At 36.4% G+C, this 13,002-nt stretch overlaps 1 protein-coding gene across 1 annotated transcript in view; it reads right to left on the bottom strand.

The window, feature by feature from the left end:
- dap3 (death associated protein 3) overlaps positions 1-13,002 on the bottom strand; it is a 118,168-nt gene that overhangs the window by 71,238 nt on the left and 33,928 nt on the right. Inside the window, exon 7 of the mRNA XM_039767316.1 lies at positions 3,509-3,639. Coding sequence (XP_039623250.1) covers positions 3,509-3,639 — 131 coding nt within the window. The remainder of the gene's footprint in view (positions 1-3,508; positions 3,640-13,002) is intronic.

The raw sequence follows: 13,002 nt of genomic DNA, 5'->3' as shown, positions 1-13,002 counted from the left end.
CTTATCTTATCTTTGTTTGCATAAGCACAGTCCTTTACCAGCAATTTTAACTCCGTTACAAAGTGATCAAAAGTCTCGTTTATACCCTGCGTCTTCTCATTAAACTTGTATCTCGCAAATATCATATTTGTCGTAGGCATGACAAACGCCAGCGGCAGCGTGTCTATGAACTTAATTTAAACTTAAGTGTGTTTTCCTATTGACATGTTCTCAAAGGCTTGTTCAGCTTCAGAGGGTTGTTCCTTTCTTACTGCATCAATAAACAGCGTGTCTTCCTCTTTATCTGAGACATCACACACTGCATGCACGGGTTTACCTTTCCCAGTCCTGCAAACTATAGCGAAGTGGTTCAATTTACCACATTTTTTACACTGTCTTCCTTTAGCTGGACATTGACTTTTTCCACCGTGTGCTTTGTTTCCGCAGTAGCTGCACTTATGAATATGCTTGTATGCGTCACTTGCTTCATATACTTTTGCTGCCGTCTCAAATGTGTAATGCATTTTTTGTCCAGCGCTCTTTGGAGGTCTTGCTTGTTGTCTGCATACTGTGTTCACAGTCAGTTCACGTGAGCTGCTCTTAGTACATGCATCGAAGGTTCTCAGCTGTGCCTGTGCTATCTTGTGCGATCTTGTGATGTCCACGGCTTTATTTAATGTTAGCTCAGTCACGACACTTAAAAGTTTCTCTCGCACTTTTGCCGAGTTTGTGCCAAACACTATTCTATCCCTGACCATCTCATCTTTATTTGCATAAGCACAGTCCTTCACCAGCAATTTTAACTCTCGGCAGCATGTCCATTGGATTGATGCTGACGGATGGCCTTAAATGGGCAGGCACTCAATTACGTGGGAGGCGTGGTGATGGGGACGCAACTCCGCCTCACACGGCGCATCGAAGCTACAGGCTATGGCCATATATATGCACGTAAGTAGGATTCAGTTATGACCGTTACGCGTAGAATTTCGAAATGAAACCTGCCCAACTTTTGTAAGTAAGCTGTAAGGAATGAGCCTACCAAATTTCAGCCTTCTACATACACGGGAAGTTGGAGAATTATTGATGAGTGAGTGAGTGAATGAGTCAGTCAGTGAGGGCTTTGCCTTTTATTAGTATATATACAGATAAAATGTTAACATCATTTAAATTATCTATAGTTTTAACAATTAAGCATGTGAGGACACAGTGTTGCAGCGCTAGCAAGGAGCTGGCGCCCTGTTTAGGGATTGTTCCTGCCTCGCGCTGTATTCTTGCTGGGGCTGGCATTACACTGGGAGGATAGATGGATAGAATAATTAAACATGTACTATGAAGATATTTCAATGTTCCTTTAAAGTTTTGAAGAATCTGAGTTCTATGCTTACAGATGGCTTAACGTCTATTACTGAGCTGATTGTGTGGCGATTAAGAGACTTGTAGAAAGAAACGTAAGGACATAAATTGAAGGTTAGCACATTTAAAAGAAACAGTACTGCTGCAATAAATTATTTCATCAAAGATTGCGCATGGTGCAGCAGGCATCTAGCGGGAGGCAGGAACAATCCCTGGACGAAGCGCCAGCTCGTCACTATCACTGTGCCACCGTGTTCCCATGTTTAATAAATGCTTTAATTGATATAAGAATATTGAAATGATATCAAGTATACATCTCAGTATATAAATTATTCAGAGAACTGTAATATCACGAATGTAATGGATTCTGTGTCCTGTCTGAGGAAGAGAAAGCCCGTTTAAGAAGCACATAGTGATTCATACACAGAGCACATAGAAGAACACATACAAAACAAAGCATTTAACATGCTACTTTAGTTATGATGGGATTTGAGAAACTAGTAAATGAAACGATTTTAAGATGAAGTTTATGATGTTCTTCTACTTTAATGACAAAATAAACTACATGATTAAAATGAAACTTTCGTGATCAAAGTTGACATTTCGAGCTTTTTTTCCCCATTGTGTCCCTATTTTTTTACTTTTCTATGTACCCTAATAAGCTTTCATATGACACTCAGAAGGTGGGCTACGACTCGCGTTTTCACAGAGACTTTGATATCTGACAACTTATTTTTTTATTTTGGGCACTGTGCAACTTTGTGAACTTGAGCTTTCGAGTTTCTCCAACACTCTATGTCACTAGATCAGCTTCCTTTTGTTGTTTATACCACTGTTTAAACAAACAAATACCAATGTTTTTCCTTGCCTCCATTTGGCATTCACTGAAATTCTTCTATTATATTCTTCCCCCGTGCTTTTGTCATTGCCTTTTCACAGAACACTGAGCTTAAGGGCTATTTATATTGCTTTGCATATTCAAAGAGGCGTAATTCTGGGAGGAGTTGGGGAGTGGCAGCAGGTGCATGCACGGGCATTACTTTTCACAGGGACCAGGATTTATGGAGCGGAAGAACGTGGAAGGTGGCGTACGCACAGATTTATACATCTGGATTTTTTTGTGCATACGGACATTTCTGCTTTTGTCCATATACCATGTTTTAGTGTGAACTCTACGCACGGTGTTATGCATTAGCAGACAGTTTCAGGTAAGACTTATTTTTTAAAAAATATATAACAAACCTTGTTACTATTCACAATCATCTTTACCTCTTATAATAAAGCAGCTCTTGGTTTGTTAGCAAATTAAGAGCTTTTTTTAGTCCTACTCATGTGTAGGTACATTCTGTCTACTTTAAACATACAACTCTCATCACAACTGGTCCACAAAGGATGTCATATCTCTTGCAGGTCAACCAAGGAACTGGTTATAGACTTCTGGAAGCAGAAAGCAAACTACACTCCCATCTTCATTGGCTTGGAGGCTGTTGTGTCATGGAACACCTTTAAATTTCATAGAGTGACTCTCACAAATAAATGGGGACAACACATTTCAGCTATTGTCAAGATGGCTCACCAGTGCCTCCACTTCTTTAGACATCTGATGAAAGCTCTCATTTCTCAATTAGTTCTCACTAATTTCTACACATGTACAGTATTTTTTTTTAATCTTTATTGAATCCATCACATCCAGGTACAGCAAGTGCTCATCTCAAGATAAAAAAACCATGCAGACCATGGTAAAGATGGCACAAACTATTACCAGCAACTGGCTGCCTTCAGTTCAGGATATACAGTATATGACAAGTGTTGCCTTAGAAGGTCAAACAATATAATTAAAGACCTCAGCAATTCTGCAGATTTGCTTTTATCACTTCTTTCTTGTTAGAAACAGTACATGACTGCTGGCATTTGCACCAGTAGATTCAAGGACAATTTCTACCCACAGGTCATAAGGTAACTCAAAAGGTATCCATAATAGCAACTACTTAACATAATGCTATATAGATATATAAAATTAATATAACACTACAGTACAGAATGACATCTTTTATTTCTGGGCAATGTTTTACATACAACAGAAACAATAATGGAAACAATGACTTTTTTGTGTTTAGTCCCTCAATTCCAGCGGACCAGAAGTAAATGGGACAAAGTAAAATAAAAAGAAAGATACCTGTTTGAGAAACCTTTCATTAGTAATACGAAAATTCTTCAGCCAAACTGAGGCCTCCACAGGTTGATCAAATCTTGATGCATTGTAAGAAGAAGGCATTAGTTCCCGACAGTTCTTCAACCATAGGTGTGCTGACGAAACAAATAAAGTTGGCTGTAGATTTACCCTAGTTTAGAACCTTATTATTAGAAAATTATACAGTAAATTTTAAAAAATCTACCATTTTCATAGGTCAAATTTCTGCATATTAATTTGTTGCCCACTATTAACAAAATTGTAAGTTCCTTTAAGAAACAATGGGAGATTGAGTTAGGAATTTAGTGCCAAAATTTCAACAGTTGTTTTAACTCTAAATTTATTAATCTTCAAAACAGAAGACCAATTTCAATATGTATGTATATAAAGATTTTGACAGGTTTAAGGATCACTAAGAAACTGAAAAAGCTTGATGCTTATCTAACAAATGCTTTTCAAAGAGCTTCATAGTCCAGATCAAATTCAAAATAAATTGAATAATCCTGTTCTGTCTGAGTTTAACTTTTCCTACCTTCAGTGATGAAATTGTGGAATGAAGGAGAGAGAACAATGGCATCAAGTCGTGACTGCACTTAGTAATAAATTATGGCCCTGTGTACCCAGTAAGACATAAAGGATCGATCCACAAATAAATATACATAAACATGAGAAATTAGAGCAATGCCTGAAAGCACACCCTTTAGGCTGAATAAAGTTCAAGCCGCTACTGAGAAATGACATCTGAACATTTCTTCATGACATAACATAACTTCTCACAACATTTTTTTTGTAAATTACTATATATACTCGCGGATAAGTTCTACATAATAATAAATAATAATAATAATACATTTTATTTATATAGCACCTTTCCCATGCTCAAGGCACTTACAGAATATAAGAAAGAATGGCAGGGTATACAGTATATAGCATCGTACAAACCAAATAAATACAGAAGATTAAGACAGTAAATTCAGAGAAAAGCCTAACAGACAACATAATTGATGGTCTAGCACACACACATACAGGTTACATGAGCATCTTGACAGAGAGTTAAACTAAGAGAAGGGTAATAAAGTCAAGTAGAGCTAAAAGCCTTCCTGAACAGATGAGTTTTGAGTTGTTTTTTAAAAGAATTCATGGAGTTAGCTGATCTAATTAATTTCGGTAGGTCATTCCAGAGTCTGGGCGCTATACAGCTAAAGGCCCTGTCACCCATGGAGTGAAGATTAGTGTGGGGCACAATAAGATTGCCAGAATCAGAAGACCTTAGTGGGCGGGCGGGCAGGCACATAGTCATGGAGAAGGTCACTGATGTAGTTTGCCGCGAGGTTATTTAAGGCTTTGTAGGTTATTAGTAGGATTTTATATTCAATTCTGTAAGACACGGGGAGCCAGTGAAGACGGAGCAGGATGGGGGTTATGTGCTCGCTGCTGCTGGTTCGAGTAAGGAATCTTGCAGCTGAGTTTTGAATAAGCTGGAGCTGTGATATAAGATTAGAAGGGGCACCTGCCAGCAGCGAGTTACAATAATCGATGCGGGATGTGATAAAAGCATGGACAAGTTTCTCAGCGTTAGAAAAGGAGAGGAAGGAGCAAACACGGGATATGTTACGGTGGTGAAAGTAAGAAAGTTTCTTAATGTGATTTATGTGGGCGGAATCAAAAATGACACCAAGATTCTTTGCAGTAGAGGCAGGTCTGATTAGATCATCAGGAGCTCATTTTATTAAGTTGCATTTTAGTCCCAATTTGCAGGAGTTCAGTTTTGTTGCAATTTAATTTTAAAGAGTTCTGCTCCATCCAGGTTTTAATTTCACTAAGGCAGGTTGTGAGCTGCGAAAGCTCTGATGAAGTTCCACTTTTAACATTGAAGTAGAGTAGACTATTATGAAGCAACATTTGCACTAATTTGTGTTTTTTGTATCTCACACCCTCATACACCTTTATCGTAAGAGTATCCCTTATCTACAATAAAGCATTCAATCAGAAGAAAATATGAAGCTGGTTTTAAATTAAACATTGTTGAAGTAGCAAAAGAAATTGGTAACTGCACTGCTGCAACAAAATTCGATGCATCTGAGAAACTGATGTAAGATTGGAAGAGGCAAGAAGATGCTTTTTTAAAAAAAAAAAATAAATAAAATTGAAGTGTCATATTTTTGAATGGCTGTATAAGTCGGGATCTGATTTTATGATCGATTTTTTGGGTTTCAAGATCCGACTCATCTGTGAGTATATATGGTACTTAAAAATGTAGCTACCATGCAACTTAAGCCTTGTGTTGCTCATCAAGGTTTTAGTCAGGCTTTCAAACCAGTCACAGTACAGAAACAACATTAACTTGAGCTGTCAGTAATATTTTAATCTCTTCTGATAAAGAAAACTGTAGTTATTATGTTATTTATAAGTGCATCCTTTGACATTACTGACCATTATATTCTGTTACACAGGCACTACCCTAGTTTAACAACCTATGCACGAGGAGTACTGTTGGAGGGACACTACCATATTTCAAAATTATTTGTGTATGCTCCAAAAATCCCATAAATCAATCATGAATTTTTTACATAGCTATAAGTTTTCTTGTTGTCTGCTTTCTTTCATTAGTATATATGCGATTTGCATATACATATGGCAAGGTATACAGTGTATCACAGCTGAGTGAATCTGCTTTTATCAAAGATCCCACATGCACTAAGTCACATAGACTTTACTATTGGGGAGCTAAGTTTCACACCTTTACAAAGATGTATAGTTGTCTATAACTTATCATTTGCATTGCATGTCACGGCTGTATGTAAAAGGCAAAAAATAATTTGTGTGCACAACAGCTCATCTTTATAAGGATCGTTTGGTTGATGCACAATGAGACTTGAAGTTTGTACTAGGGAAATGTCTTCTTTTTAATCAAAAAACATATGTCTAAAGAAGTTCTACAGAAGTTACAGCATACTAGTAACAGGGAATATGAAGACCTTGAGTCAGATGTTGATCACAGTTTTGACTCTACTGAGAAAGATGCATTTACTGAAGGACTTGATGCTACGCTTGATTTGAAATTACTGCTTAAAGTATAACTTTGAAGTATTGTAGCGTGCAGTTTTACAGTTCAAGCATCACGGGTTTCAATACCATACGTAGACGCTGTATTCTGCATGTTCTCCCTATATTAGCCTTCTAAGCAGTGCTCTTTCAATTTCAACTTGAACATTTATTAGCATACTGGTGAGGACCCACCCCTTAACCCAGTGAATGTCACTGTATCACACTGCTTGAAGAACTGGGTTACAAGCACATGGTGGTGGTAGCAGGTGGAGAACAAAGATGTTACAGTTACTGAGTTGTTCATGGTATAATTCCCCGATTACAAACAGGAAATAAAAGACCATCCCTTTTTGAGATCAAACAAATAAATAAAAAATAGCTACAACTGCAACAATACAATACTTGTTTTGAGAGACTGTTTAGGTGCAAGAGACTAAAGGTTTCCAAAAAAGTGGCACATAAAGGTTTCCCCTTTATGGAAAAATTGTGTCCAACAGAGTAATTTTGTAAGGCTATAGCATATGACATCTAAACTTGGTACAATGATAGCTGACAAATTGGGGCACTAAAAAAATTGATTGTTGTGCTATTTTCAAAGTACTGCAGATAAATGATCCCACTTTGTTATTGCTTAGTGTGTCTTTACCCATGGAGCTGGACTGACTATATCTGCAAAGATTATTCCCAACTGGAAACTGCATCCCATTCTCTCCTGTTCTAATCAAATACGTGTTACATGTACTTACAGTTGCAATCAGAAATATTCAACCACCCTAGACTGTAAGGATTTACCAATGAAAGTTTTTTCAAAAATCTACACTTTGCTTTGGATGATTTCTTTTCTTTTAATCAGTCGAGTTATACATAAAATAAATGAGAACTGTATAATGTAGTATTTCTGAGTAACAGGATATTTTATTAATATAGCCATGTTACAATTATTCACCCCTATATAATATTGCTGTTTTTAAAACCTTCTTCTAGTTTTCATGGCCTAAAGTGGAGCTAAAATATAATTAAGCCTTTGGTAATTCAATAATGATCCTTAATTGGTTTCAACTGTGATGCATATACACACACACACCAATCATGACGGTGTTGAAGATGAGTTGCAATCATCAGTAAGAATAAGGACCTTTCAAAAAAGCGGATACAGGAAATTATTTCAATAAACCTGAAGGTCATTGGGTATAAGAGGATTTCTCAAAAGTTGAACATTTCAAGAGAAACCATTGGGAGCATAACAAGGAAGTTTAAAACTTATAGCACATCTGCAAACCTGCCTAGCCAATGAAGAAAACCCAACATTTCATCAAGAGAGCTTAACAACTTAGTGAAGACAACTAAGAAAAACCTGATAAAAGCCAGGGCAAGTACTTCAGTGGCAACTATAAGCTAAGCACTGAATAAATAAGGACTTCATGACCACACTTCAAGATGCACTCCACTGTTGACCACAAAAAACATCAAAGATCATCTAGAATATGCCAGGAGAAATTTGGATAGACATGCAGAATTTTGGGAAACTGCTCTGTGGACTGATGAAACTAAGTTGGGACTGTTTGGACACATGGGCCAGCAGTATATCTGGCATGAGAAAGGCAAGGCTTATTATGACAGAAAAAATACCATCCCCACAATAAAGCATGGAGTTGGGTGACTGATGATGTGGGGATGTTTTTCTGCTGCCAGAACTGGCAATCTTGACCATGTAACTGGCATCATGTATTCCCAGAAATACCTAGCCATTTTAAAGGTGATGCCTTCTGTTTAGAAACTGAATCTTGGTTATCATTGGATGTTCTAACAAGACAATGATCCCATGCACACCTCCAAGTTAACCAAAGCTAGGTTGAGAAATACATCCTGGAATGTCATGCAATGGCCTTCTCTGTCCCCAGATTTAAATCCCATTGAAAATCTTTAGTGGAATTTAATGCAGACAGTTGCAGCACAAAAGCCATCAGACATTAATGAGATGGAGTATTTTGCATGTGGAGAATGGGTGACGATTCCAACACAGAAGTGTAAGAAGCTTGTTAGCACTTACTGAAAACAGTAATTAGAAGTTATAAAGGCAAAAGGATGCTCAACAAAGTACTGAAGGGGGGTTTGAATAATAGTGCTCATGTACATTTATGAAACGAGCTACATTTCTCATCTGAACTCAAACTTAAGTCAATTTATGTTCTCAGATAACTCTAAAAAATGTGTCAATATATATAGTGGGTGCGGAAAGTATTCAGACCCCCTTCAATTTTTCACTCTTTGTTATATTGCAGCCATTTGCTAAAATCATTTAAATTAATTTTTTCCTCATTAATGTACACACAGCACCCCATATTGACAGACAAAAAAAAGAATTTTTGAAATTGTTGCAGATTTATTAAAAAAGAAAAACCGAAATATCACATGGTCCTAAGTGTTCAGACCCTTTGCTCAGTATTTAGTAGAAGCACCCTTTTTAGCTAATACAGCTATGAGTCTTCTTGGGAAAGATGCAACAAGTTTTTCACACCTGGATTTGGGGATCCTCTGCCATTCCTCCTTGCAGATCCTCTCCAGTTCTTTTAGGTTGGATGGTAAACGTTGGTGGACAGCCATTTTTAGGTCTCTCCAGAGATGCTCAATTGGGTTTAAGTCAGGGCTCTGGCTGGGCCATTCAAGAACAGTCAAAGAGCTGTTGTGAAGCCACCCCTTCGTTATTTTACCTGTGTGCTTAGGGTCATTGTCTTGTTGGAAGGTAAACCTTCGGCCCAGTCTGAGGTCCTTAGCACTCTGGAGAAGGTTTTTGTCCAGGATATCCCTGTACTTGGCCGCATTCATCTTTCCTTCGATTGCAACCAGTTGTCCTGTCCCTGCAGCTGAATAACACCCCCACAGCATGATGCTGCCACCGTCATGCTTCACTATGGGGACTGTATTGGACAAGTGATGAGCAGTGCCTGGTTGTCTCCACACATACCGCTTAGAATTAAGGCCAAAAAGTTCTATCTTGGTCTCATCAGACCAGAGAATCCTATTTCTCACCATCTCAGAGTCCTTCAGGTGTCTTTTAGCAAACTCCATGCGGGCTGTCATGTGTCTTGCCTCTTCTCAGTGTGTGTAGTATGTACAAAGTATGAAACCTGTATTTGGCACACTTCACCAGCAAACACCATGCTTCACTCCCCACCATGAAAATTTTGCTCTACAGACTAAAAATAAAGCAGGACAACACAGAATGTAATAGGTAAAAGAAGTCTTATCTCCTACAAACAAAATCACTGGGTCAGATGTATTAAATGTAGCAATGCTAGAAAAAGTCCAGAGATGAGCAACTAGACTGATTCTAGGGTTATAGGGGATGAGTTGTGAGGAAATATTAAAAGAGCTAAGCCTTTTCAGTTTAAACAAAAGGAGAATAAGAGGAGACAGGATTGAATGTGTTTAAAATTTTATTATATTTCACACAAACATTAGGAGGTTTTACTTCATACAGAGAACCTTGTTGACATGAAATAAGTTACCAAGTAGTAAGGAGACAGTAGGACTTTAGGGACCTTCAAAATTAAACTTGATGTTATTTTGGAGGAATTAAGTAGATAAGACTGCTGAGCTTTGTTGGGCTGAATGAACCGTTCTAGTCTAGATTGTTCTAATGTTCTGCTGAGCAATATTTTACATTACAGTAAATTGGTTATATAATTTGTTCACTTGATAAACAAATGTACACTTATATTCAATTTATTACTGAGGAATGATTAGACGTTTTCATATTGCACAAATGTAAAATTGTATATCCTATATTTTTTAAAAGAGTATTGACTCAAAGAGCAGTGTGATAATGCTTGGCTAAGGAGTGAAAGAAACTTTTAATGGTTTGACCCGTTTTTAAAATTCTCTTAGAAACAAAATACAGAATCAGCATATTTAGCATTTCCATATTGCTAGTATGACATTTTAATCCAAATGTATGACTATATACTTAAGGACAGGGGAATTGAGCTCTCAATTTTACATTCAGGAAATAAAGTCCTACTCTTGAACAGCTGCTGCTGTACTATTGACAAATTAATAATACCACTTACCTAAGTCTGTAAACAACATCTAATTATACCAAAACAAATTACTACCCTTCCTTAAAGATCTTTCTATTACAGTTTTGCATATTCTGCCACTATAAAATATGCATAAAAGTGTGCAATATAATTTAAAAAAATAACAGAACTGGTTATGTCCCTTTCAACTTTTTAAAATAATATTTGTGCCATCTTATACGAACATTAGAATGAAGATTGGTTTTCTAGCTGTGTCTCCAGTTTTGGGAAGTATAAGTCCCGTTTTCACTTTGAACATAGAACATTACAAAAACAAAAATGTTGTTTGCAAAATTTGAGCTAGACCGGCAGGAAAGTTGGAATATGAAAGAAAAAAGTCTGGGAATCAGAGAAAATGTAGAGAGGTTGATAAGCTTAGACAAATTCCAGTTAAATAGCAGGAAAAGTTTAACTGGTTGAACCATGAATACAAACACATAATTAGCTAATAGTTTATTAATCACATCACAATTATTCCAATCCAATACTAAAGTAAGCAAGCTTGTATTTAAAATGCAGTGTGTGGGTTCATTAAATGAATTAAGAAAACAACAAGGGTTAAAAACTTTGAAAATGTAGTGCTATAGCTTAGCTAGACTTCAGATGGTTGCCTAGCTAAACAAAGTCCAATGTTAACTCAAAATGTGTCTTTTAGAGAGGGATATTCATAATGTTTTTAAAAAGGCAATATAGAAATTAATTTATAGAACTGCAGTGATAGCTCTTATTATCCTATGTTTACATTTCACTCCATTATTTTTATTTAAGTCTAATGTAGTGGCAATGAGAAATCACTGCTATCCACAAGCAAAGGGGTACAAGATCAACTGATGAATAGGTTTGTTGTACACCATTTGAATTGAGCATACACAAGAATCCATGCATACTCGCAGTGTGCCATTTTAAAAATGGCAATTAACACAACACACAACCTTCAAATGAATGAAAAAAAAAACCAAAATATCACAAGGATACGTTTTTATCCTGAAGGTAGAGCATGATTACTCAAAATCCATTGCCATTTTTAAGCTGTCATCATTCAATGACCATGACAGAACTGCTGTGTTTCATACAAGGCTGCATACACTCATCAATGTACTTCTTGCGGACTCTCTCTCTGACATATTAGCAACTTTCTAATTTAAACTCCTTTTCATCAACAAAACCATCTGCGATTGATTGCCGCTACAGGCTATACAGTTTTCACATACTGCAAACTGTTGCCTTTCTTCAAGAGGATTTTTTTTTTTAAAAAAAAGGAAGAAACACAGTTAAAGGGTGTACTTTGGTGACAGGTAATTCTACCAGATACTAAGCAACATGTCATAAAATTTCTGTGTGTCTCTTATCTAAGTGACCTTTAAATATTGCTCATCAAACCCTTTTTTTGGATCTTCCATTACATCTTTGGTCTTCAACTTGTCCATTTCCTTAAAAAATCTTTAGGAGAGCTTGAACAACACATCTTTAAAATAGTTTGGTAAACTAATAATCAGAGACTATAGTCTTAATATATAAATAATTTCTGGTCTTCCAAAGTTGTTGTTATTTTTATACTCTCCTTGAACAGCGACAGGATTTGTGATTACCATCTAATACATTAATTTATTATTAGCACTCTTCTAGTATACTAGGATTACTAGTACTACTAGCATACCTGATTTGTCTAATCTTTAATTTTAGTTAGGCATGCTGTTGGTGGAATTTAATAAATACACAAAATGACTGGCGTGCTTCGAAAGGACACAAAATAGCAATACATTTTTGGAAAACAAGAGATTCTCACTACTTTTTATTGTATCAATGTGTATTTGTATTTAATCTAAAATTACACAGTGCCTTCGTTAGTGAATAAGCACTTTCTACCCAGTTAACTTAAAAAATAATTTTTATGTTGCCTATAACTTTCTCTGAGTGATGTATAATGAAATTTTTATCATTGTTTCGAATTTATTATTAAATATTTAAAATGCATCTAATTACAGTCAGCTTCTCCATGCACTACTGTGCAACATTATGCAATTTTTCATTATGCTAACCATCAACCTTGCACATTACTTTCAGGAAAAGGCGATTTGTAATTTTACTCTTTCAACTGAAGAGTCCGCTGACTTGACTCTTGCCTATTTAACTGATAACACTGCTTGAAGTCTGATTTATACTTCGACTAAAGGTAAAGTTTTGATTAACTACACACAAAAAAGAAGCAATTAAAGAGAAAATGAAGAAGCAGTACTTGGTCCTATGGGTCTATTTCTACTTAGTGGGTCTGAGGAAAGTCTGCATACTAGAAACACTAAGCAAAATCTCCCTTTACAGAGGACTTAGATGTACAGTGATCACACACACTTT

Source organism: Polypterus senegalus, chromosome 1 (genome assembly GCF_016835505.1).
Source record: "Polypterus senegalus isolate Bchr_013 chromosome 1, ASM1683550v1, whole genome shotgun sequence".
Lineage (NCBI taxonomy): Eukaryota > Metazoa > Chordata > Cladistia > Polypteriformes > Polypteridae > Polypterus > Polypterus senegalus.
Note: the sequence above shows the minus strand (reverse complement) of the source record. Positions and strands in the feature narration are given on the sequence as shown.